At 41.2% G+C, this 10,662-nt stretch overlaps 1 protein-coding gene across 1 annotated transcript in view; it reads left to right on the plus strand.

Moving 5' to 3' along the window:
- The window catches only part of LOC124257273 (protein draper-like), a 200,260-nt gene extending 194,509 nt beyond the window's left edge, over positions 1-5,751 (plus strand). Inside the window, exons 8-12 of the mRNA XM_046691293.1 lie at positions 393-406; positions 1,303-1,332; positions 1,520-1,616; positions 2,923-4,652; positions 5,136-5,751. Of these exons, the coding sequence (XP_046547249.1) occupies positions 393-406; positions 1,303-1,332; positions 1,520-1,608 (133 nt within the window). The 3' untranslated portion in view covers positions 1,609-1,616; positions 2,923-4,652; positions 5,136-5,751. The remainder of the gene's footprint in view (positions 1-392; positions 407-1,302; positions 1,333-1,519; positions 1,617-2,922; positions 4,653-5,135) is intronic.
- The last annotated feature ends 4,911 nt before the right edge of the window (positions 5,752-10,662 follow it).

The raw sequence follows: 10,662 nt of genomic DNA on the forward strand, positions 1-10,662 counted from the left end.
TCTCTCCAAAGATAATGGAATATTGTGAACATGTTTATGAAACGAATTTGTGAAGTTATCACGATAAATGGACTGTGGCAGATCAGCTTGTTTTTTTTTTTCAAATTAATTCAAAATGAAATGATCGGCCCAGGAAAAATGAGACTTTGTGTATTTTATTTACACAACACGGAGACAGACGTACAGGGAAACATTGATTCACTTTGCATCTACACTGAAAACAGTGTTATGGGCTTTGACGGGCACTAAAATATGCAGTGTGTTATATTAACATTTGTTTTGTTTATGGACAAGGCTGATATTATGTATCAGTTGTAAACCTTGAAACAACATTTAGCAATTAATAGGAAACGGAATTTATACAATCATTTGTTACCTTGGCTTACTTTCAGTTCACAAAGACCAGGTAAGTAACATATTTCTACTCTACGTTCTACAATGTTTTCAGTGACTATCAGTATGCCATGTTATAAGCAACAGAACCCATCACAAAATACTACGAAATATCTCAAGTCCAAAGATCGAGTCGAACTACAAAGAAATAAGAATGTTCATTGCTTCTCATTAAGTATTCATTCATCGAGTTCTCAAGAAACAGGCAACATTTTGTCCTCTGGACAAATCTATGATGTAAGGGACTAACATTCAAGTCTGAAATATTTCTGTTTCTCAAGAACTGTTAATAACTGATTTCGGAAAAACAACAACAACATTGGTCTGACACTGTCAGGAACTCCCTACAACAACAGGCAACGAGTACCTGTTTACATGTCGATGTCTGGTGGGCTGCCACTTGCTGGGGTGCAGGTGAAGCTGTTGGGTCTGGGGTCAACACAGACATTGCTGACTACGTTTAGGTTGAAAGATATGTCTGAACATAGGGCTGTGTAAAGCGGCATGCTACACGTGTAAAATACTACGGCATATAGTTGTCCCTCCCTTGTCCATCGACGATCAGGGTTAGAGTTGTGTAAAGCGGCAAGCTACACGTGTAAAATACTACGACATATAGATGTCCCTCCCTTGTCCCTCGACGATCAGGGTTAGAGTTGATCTCCAGCAACCCACGTTTGTCGTATGAGGCGACTAACGGGATCGGGTGGTCAGACTCGTTGACTTGGTTGTTACGTGCCATCGTATCCAAAGTGCGCATTTTCGATGCACGTGATGTTGATCACTGGATTGTCTAGTCCATACTCGATTGTTAACAGACTGTAATATTGCTGAGTGCGGCGTTATACAACAAACCAACCAACCAAATCTTTAGTCTCTGTCCATAATTCTGATATGTTTTGTCCACAGCAACAGCTGACGGGGAAGGTTTGCTTGGAGGTAAGTGCCGGCTGTTCAATCGATTCATGCAAATGAGTAAACAACTTTAGTTCATTGTTAACATGGACATTCAGTTTGAATACCAACGTCTACGGGCGAAATTAGATGTGGAGACCTGTTTATTCACATCCCAATATCTCAGAATATATGAAGACACAATTTCAGTTTTACTATAATTTATCTGCAGATTTACTGAAGGAAGTGTTGCAGAAAACAGAAAATTACCCATTGACGAACAACAACCACGGGGGGTTGAAGAACACCACCGTCATATGAAGAGTACAGTAAGAGGAATCTCTTTACATTTACTCTATTTTCTATCTTCCCATAAACAAAATATTGAAATTATACGTTTTTGGCCTGGCTACATTCAGCCAACGTTTCAAGAATTCCCAGTGTCGTTAGTAGATGGTCTCTTCGGTTCAGAAAATCCTTGTATAATACTGTTCATTCTATGATACAGTCTTGGCAATTGCCTATAATACATATTTGTGATATTTCCTATAGCGTTTACTATAAGGAAAAGGGTAGCGAAGATCGGTTTCATCAACTTTGGAATGATGTTGGTCAGTGTAATGGTAATAAGCTGCGGACATACCGCTTGTTTAGGTCAGTGTAATGGTGATAAGCTGCGGACATACCGCTTGTTTAGGTCAGTGTAATGGTGAAAAGCTGCCGACAATCCGCTTGTTTAGGTCAGTGTAATGGTGATAAGTTGCTGACATACCGCTTGTTTAGGTCAGTGTAATGGTGATAAGCTGCGGACATACCGCTTGTTTAAACATACGTTATATACTGAAGCCTGTGTTGGTCAGTGTAATGGTGATAAGCTGCGGACATACTGCTTGTTTAAACATACGTTATATACTGAGGCCTATTTTGTCACTGTCAGTAATTTCTACACTGATTTGAGGTATGAGTTTTGGAAATATGTATCATCTGCTCATCCTTCCATTTTACATCTCAGTCCTGCTGACCAGGCTGTATATTTATTGTCTAACAGTACGCTGGGGTGATATGTTTTATCATGCCATTTATGCTGTGTATTTGTATGAGCACGTGACACCAAAATATATATTTCTTCTTCTTCTTCTATAAAATGTATATGTTTGTATATCTTGGGTCACTCCTTACGACCGATTAGCCTTGTGTAAATAACTCACCCTCATCAGTTCACCAGCACAGCACACAAACCACTGTAGATCCAACATGGTTTAACCAGAGGTCCTTACAGGCTAGTTTTGTGTTGTGTATGGTCTTGTGTACTTGTTGTACTTGTATAAAGTATTTACGCCTTATTGGCCTTGGGTGAAATATTAATCCTCACTACTTCACCAACCTGTACGCTTTGTAGAACAACATCGACCATTTGCTTCTTCCATGTCTCATATCAATCATAATAAGAAGGCAACAACAATGATAACATAGTCATGGCAAAGTTTTAGGTTGAACATCTACAAGTTGTATTTATGTATTATACTGTTTGCTGCAGAACGCTCGTCAAACCTCTCTTCATGTGTACTAAAGAGATAAACAGAATAAATAAAAACTGTATCTATCAAATAATGGTATTTCATGTTTTTGTTAAAGTTGGCGCCGGCTGGCTGATCAGGACCAAGGGTGTCTGCCATCACCTTCTCAGCAGTATCGTCAGCCGACCGGAAAGGATTATTTCGGGCTTGCGCCTTCACTCGGCGACAATTGATTATTGAATCAACTCGAGAAGATTTTATCATTACTCAATGATTGGCGGTTAACGTATTAGATAAGTTGATTTATTAATTATTTTGTCAACCTATTTTCTCACTCTCACGTCAGTCAATACACAGGGAGTAGCGGGGTGATTGGATATCTTTACCTGACTCAAGGTGACTCGTGATACAAATCTAAATTAATTAAATTTAAAACATTTAGGATATAGATTGCCTACAACTGAAGGTAGATCACCATACTAGGACTATGCCAGAACTACAAGAACACTAGTTGGAATTAGTTAAAACATACTTCTTTGTTCCCATTTAATGTAATTAAATATTCTACTAATCCGTTCGTCAATATATACACTGCCTTATTATCTTTTACACTTTCTATCATCAACTAATCTTACCTGTAAAATCTACAATCAATCGAATGGTTTGTTCATCGTAACTGTCGAATCAACTAATCAATCTTCAAAAGTTAAACCGCTATGGATATCGAAACAAAATTAATCAATCAATTTTTAAAAGTTTACCCTCAATGAAGTAAATCTCTTTTATTTAAAACATATATAATCATATAATCTCCTTTGATCTTGGTGCAACTATGTTGGCCGTTTTCCCTTGGCACAGAGGCCGTTTTCTCACGGTTCGGTGGACGTTTTCTCTAGCGCTATGGCCGTTTTCTCTAGCGCTTTGGTTGGTAGAAGGTTGGAGTCTTTTGATGTAGATAGCGTCTCGTAGTTTCCTGATTTTACCGTCTTTGAGATTTGTCGTTAGGGTTGTGACCCACTGGATGCTGTGGTCGGTATTGTCTTGGATGTGGTCTGATATATTCTGATAGGGCTGATTTGGAGTCAAGTTTAAATCCTGAGGTCTGATGCTCATGGATTCGGCTTTTTAAGGATCTTACTGTTTCGTCGTTCTTGAACCTAACCGTAGCTCTCACTGTAATAAAGTTGGTCGTCCATATACTGTCATCCTTCCTTACTGCTCAAACTTCTAAATGCCTCCCAAGAAATATAATGGATGATGTTCGTGTGTTATACGGTTTTCCTTCACTATTATGTATTTTGTACGAGCATCATTGTGTATGTTTGCTGTTATGTTCTTGCAATCGGTGTGTAATAATCCATGCATGCATGATGCAATACTACGTATCTGAAGTCACGTTCTTTAAATGTATCTTCACAGATTTGATTCCTTTACTTAACCAAGATTGTGTCTCTTTGGCGAACTATATCACATGTTATATATTGTATTGTCTTCTTTAATCAAAATGTTTTAGTTTAACATACTAGTTTTTATATTCCTACATGTGATCCTCTAGTATTTTACTGTCCAACGTCGACAGGTTTTATTCTTCAAAATGTTTTCATTTGTTATTGCATCAATTGTTTCAGTCAAGATATGGCTGAAATATTGCCGAATGACGTTAAATATTAACTCACTCACTCACCAAAAAAGACAAAGACAAAGGGGTTGGGTATTAGTGCACCAATTAGTGTCACCGTATCCCTAAATGCGGTTTAACAAAATGTTACAGTTTGTGTTGGAAGCGCGACATTGTGTCAGTGTTCATGTACATGCTTGAGAGTGAAAAAAGGTGTACGTCTGATACATGTGTAGATGTAAGCTACAACATATACACTACACAGTGTCATTTAGTGGTCAGAATAGAGGATACTAAACGACCTTCCGTGTACGTCTGATACATGTGTAGATGTAAGCTACAACATATACACTACACAATGTCATTTAGTGGTCAAAATAGAGGATACTTAACGACTTTCCGTGTACGTCTGATACATGTGTAGATATAAGCTACCACATATAGACTACACAATATCATTTAGTGGTCAAAATAGAGGATACTTAACGACTTTCCGTGTACGTCTGATACATGTGTAGATGTAAGCTACAACATATAGACTACACAATGTCATTTAGTGGTCAAAATAGAGGATACTTAACGACTTTCCGTGTACGTCTGATACATGTGTAGATAAAAGCTACAACATATACACTACACAATGTCATTTAGTGGTCAAAATAGAGGATACTTAACGACTTTCCGTGTACGTCTGATACATGTGTAGATATAAGCTACCACATATAGACTACACAATGTCATTTAGTGGTCCAATGTACCATATGTTATGTATGGGATTACACTTTCTCAGTAAAGTGAAGATTCTAGTACTTCTGTTGGTGTGGGTTCAACACAGCCAAGTAAAGTACTAGAATCTGTACTTTAACGAGAAAGTGTAATCACAAATATATCATGTGTTACAATATACAGATTGAACTAAAATCAACAGTTTGGAGAGTATAACACTATGCTAGCTGCTGAACCTGTTTGTCGTTACTGTATAGTGTGTACAGATAGGAATATGATTTTATTCAACTCAACCTGTGTAACTGAACGAAATTAATGGTGTTAGTTAATGTATACATATTGTTAAATATATATTTGAAAATACATATGAGTTATTAGTCTGACAATATTTTTTTTATGGTTGTTTATTTTGTTGCATTTTTCAACATTTTATACAAACAAATAACAGTGATATTCCAGTATTCATGATGAACAATCAAATAGTTTTAGCAGAATAAATCATGGCATGACGACCAAAACATGTAGAAAGCATTGATATTACAACTAATTATTGACGAACACTTTGTTAACATATAATATTCAAACAGTTTATGTTGAAAAACTTGAAAAGACGGCATAATGTTGTTAAACGTATTTCGAAAAATTAGTTCCTTGAAGAGACTTAAGATGATATTTATTGGATCATTGTTTTTATTTGGGTAACCAAGCATTACATGTTTCTTTTCAATTTTGAGTTTTATTTGTGCTTATCATGTAGCCAGTTCTCAAGGTTTTTCCATATATGGTTTACCTTGCTGCAAGACCAGAATAAGTGGATAGTTGTTTCTATATCTTCGGAGCAAAAACTGCAATTACTAGTGTCTTTATATCCTATCTTTTCTAAAACAAATGTTTGTTTTTTGGAAGATATGGTGTAGAGTCTGTATTGGAACCATTGTAATCTAGTATCTTTCGTACATCTAAAGGGAATAGTATTGTAAAGTGACAAATCCTTAGATATAATGTCGTCGTATAAAATGTTTAGTTCCCATTTCAATGCATGTTGGTTTTTTAAACCTAGACCTGAAATGAGAGTTTTGTACAAGTATTGCGTCCCTTTTACACTCTTACAGAGATATTGCATATATCGGGGTAGAACAGGGTTTGGTTTGCGTGTTATTGTTTTTAAATCAGAAAAATTGTTTTTATGTCAAATTGTTTTAGAAACGTTCAAATTGAAAGAAATTACCGTTATTATTAATCGTCTGACAATATTAGTGAATATAACATGGCGTCTAACGTCGTATCCCGCCTTATCATGATAGTCTCAATCCTTTTACGTGCGCTTCTTCTCTCCCTCTTCTCCACGTAGTCTTGCCAGTAATATCGTTCTTCGTCTGTACATGTGTTGACATTAATGTTATATGTATGTTATATCCATATACCCTTCTCTATCTGCTTTCTGTATGTTGCTCCGTTATTATTGGAATAGCTGACGCGAGTGTTGAATCCAAACAGTAAGAGTAATCTGTCATGAATACTCTACCCTACCACAAGACATCGCTATGCACCACATTGGTGATTGTTTCAAGCACCATCGTCAGTGAAGGAATGTTCACGTCACATGTGCATTATTCATATATATTATGTATATATCAAATGTGATACAAATGTTATATCTTATTGTTGGGAGATGTCATGTGCTTTAGAGTGTTCTTACTCAACCACGGAACGCGATGTTCGCTCCTCGTATGAAAATCAACACATTTTTGTCATCTATTGACATGTACAATAAAGCCTTTTTACGCTAACATCACCGTCTCAGTCCTCATTACCGTCGAAAGGTATATGTTGTAGGACGTTTGTTCAGAATACTGTTTACAAAAGGTCCTTCACTCTAAAGCACGACCTGTGTTGTTCTTGAGAACCCCGTCATATCTCTGACAAGAGACGAGGTAATGGCAGCAGCTCAGGATGATATTGTGGAACCTGTGTTGTTCTTGAGAACCCCGTCATATCTCCGACAAGAGACGAGGTAATGGCAGCAGCTAAGGGTGATCTTGTGCAGCCTGTGTTGTTCTTGAGAACCCCGTTATATCTCTGACAAGAGACGAGGTAATGGAAGCAGCTCAGGATGATATTGTGGAACCTGTGTTGTTCTTGAGAACCCCATCATATCTCCGACAAGAGACGAGGTAATGGCAGCAGCTCAGGATGATATTGTGCAGTTTGTGTTGTTCTTGAGAACCCCGTCATATCTCCGACAAGAGACGAGGTAACGGCAGCAGCTCAGGGTGATCTTTTGCAGCCTGTGTTGTTCTTGAGAACCCCGTCATATCTCTGACAAGAGACGAGGTAATGGCAGCAGCTCAGCTTAGTTTAGATTAGTTCAAACGAGTTCTGTTGGTATTTTGACTGGATTGTGAACCTTATGTGAACAATGCTATAAAATCAGCCTGAAGACGTGTTTTCCATTTGTGTTGACTATTCATGGTTCTGTTTTAGATATATGAAACCCGTGAAGATCCTGGTGTCAGGTGGTACTAGTCCCATACAGGGTGGGTCAGACTCTGCATGGTCATACCACTGTGATCCTGCTCTGTCAGGTGGTACTAGTCCCATACTCTGCATGGTCATACCACTGTGATCCTGCTCTGTCAGGTGGTACTAGTCCCATACTCTGCATGGTCATACCACTGTGATCCTGCTCTGTCAGGTGGTACTAGTCCCATACTCTGCATGGTCATACCACTGTGATCCTGCTCTGTCAGGTGGTACTAGTCCCATACTCTACATGGTCATACCACTGTGATCCTGCTCTGTCAGGTGGTACTAGTCCCATACTCTGCATGGTCATACCACTGTGATCCTGCTCTGTCAGGTGGTACTAGTCCCATACTCTGCATGGTCATACCACTGTGATCCTGCTCTGTCAGGTGGTACTAGTCCCATACTCTGCATGGTCATACCACTGTGATCCTGCTCTGTCAGGTGGTACTAGTCCCATACTCTGCATGGTCATACCACTGTGATCCTGCTCTGTCAGGTGGTACTAGTCCCATACTCTGCATGGTCATACCACTGTGATCCTGCTCTGTCAGGTGGTACTAGTCCCATACTCTGCATGGTCATACCACTGTGATCCTGCTCTGTCAGGTGGTACTAGTCCCATACTCTGCATGGTCATACCACTGTGATCCTGCTCTGTCAGGTGGTACTAGTCCCATACTCTGCATGGTCATACCACTGTGATCCTGCTCTGTCAGGTGGTACTAGTCCCATACTCTGCATGGTCATACCACTGTGATCCTGCTCTGTCAGGTGGTACTAGTCCCATACTCTGCATGGTCATACCACTGTGATCCTGCTCTGTCAGGTGGTACTAGTCCCATACTCTGCATGGTCATACCACTGTGATCCTGCTCTGTCAGGTGGTACTAGTCCCATACTCTGCATGGTCATACCACTGTGATCCTGCTCTGTCAGGTGGTACTAGTCCCATACTCTGCATGGTCATACCACTGTGATCCTGCTCTGTCAGGTGGTACTAGTCCCATACTCTGCATGGTCATACCACTGTGATCCTGCTCTGTCAGGTGGTACTAGTCCCATACTCTGCATGGTCATACCACTGTGATCCTGCTCTGTCAGGTGGTACTAGTCCCATACTCTGCATGGTCATACCACTGTGATCCTGCTCTGTCAGGTGGTACTAGTCCCATACTCTACATGGTCATACCACTGTGATCCTGCTCTGTCAGGTGGTACTAGTCCCATACTCTACATGGTCATACCACTGTGATCCTGCTCTGTCAGGGTGGTACTAGTCCCATACTCTGCATGGTCATACCACTGTGATCCTGCTCTGTCAGGTGGTACTAGTCCCATACTCTGCATGGTCATACCACTGTGATCCTGCTCTGTCAGGTGGTACTAGTCCCATACTCTGCATGGTCATACCACTGTGATCCTGCTCTGTCAGGTGGTACTAGTCCCATACTCTGCATGGTCATACCACTGTGATCCTGCTCTGTCAGGTGGTACTAGTCCCATACTCTGCATGGTCATACCACTGTGATCCTGCTCTGTCAGGTGGTACTAGTCCCATACTCTGCATGGTCATACCACTGTGATCCTGCTCTGTCAGGTGGTACTAGTCCCATACTCTGCATGGTCATACCACTGTGATCCTGCTCTGTCAGGTGGTACTAGTCCCATACTCTGCATGGTCATACCACTGTGATCCTGCTCTGTCAGGTGGTACTAGTCCCATACTCTGCATGGTCATACCACTGTGATCCTGCTCTGTCAGGTGGTACTAGTCCCATACTCTGCATGGTCATACCACTGTGATCCTGCTCTGTCAGGTGGTACTAGTCCCATACTCTACATGGTCATACCACTGTGATCCTGCTCTGTCAGGTGGTACTAGTCCCATACTCTACATGGTCATACCACTGTGATCCTGCTCTGTCAGGTGGTACTAGTCCCATACTCTGCATGGTCATACCACTGTGATCCTGCTCTGTCAGGTGGTACTAGTCCCATACTCTGCATGGTCATACCACTGTGATCCTGCTCTGTCAGGTGGTACTAGTCCCATACTCTGCATGGTCATACCACTGTGATCCTGCTCTGTCAGGTGGTACTAGTCCCATACTCTGCATGGTCATACCACTGTGATCCTGCTCTGTCAGGTGGTACTAGTCCCATACTCTGCATGGTCATACCACTGTGATCCTGCTCTGTCAGGTGGTACTAGTCCCATACTCTGCATGGTCATACCACTGTGATCCTGCTCTGTCAGGTGGTACTAGTCCCATACTCTGCATGGTCATACCACTGTGATCCTGCTCTGTCAGGTGGTACTAGTCCCATACTCTGCATGGTCATACCACTGTGATCCTGCTCTGTCAGGTGGTACTAGTCCCATACTCTGCATGGTCATACCACTGTGATCCTGCTCTGTCAGGTGGTACTAGTCCCATACTCTGCATGGTCATACCACTGTGATCCTGCTCTGTCAGGTGGTACTAGTCCCATACTCTGCATGGTCATACCACTGTGATCCTGCTCTGTCAGGTGGTACTAGTCCCATACTCTGCATGGTCATACCACTGTGATCCTGCTCTGTCAGGTGGTACTAGTCCCATACTCTGCATGGTCATACCACTGTGATCCTGCTCTGTCAGGTGGTGGTACTAGTCCCATACTCTGCATGGTCATACCACTGTGATCCTGCTCTGTCAGGTGGTACTAGTCCCATACTCTACATGGTCATACCACTGTGATCCTGCTCTGTCAGGTGGTACTAGTCCCATACTCTGCATGGTCATACCACTGTGATCCTGCTCTGTCAGGTGGTACTAGTCCCATACTCTGCATGGTCATACCACTGTGATCCTGCGTCTGTCAGTCAGGTGGTACTAGTCCCATACTCTGCATGGTCATACCACTGTGATCCTGCTCTGTCAGGTGGTACTAGTCCCATACTCTACATGGTCATACCACTGTGATCCTGCTCTGTCAGGTGGT

Source organism: Haliotis rubra, unplaced genomic scaffold, assembly GCF_003918875.1.
Source record: "Haliotis rubra isolate DU_JTF1 unplaced genomic scaffold, ASM391887v1 Scf655, whole genome shotgun sequence".
NCBI classification, from domain to species: Eukaryota; Metazoa; Mollusca; class Gastropoda; order Lepetellida; family Haliotidae; genus Haliotis; species Haliotis rubra.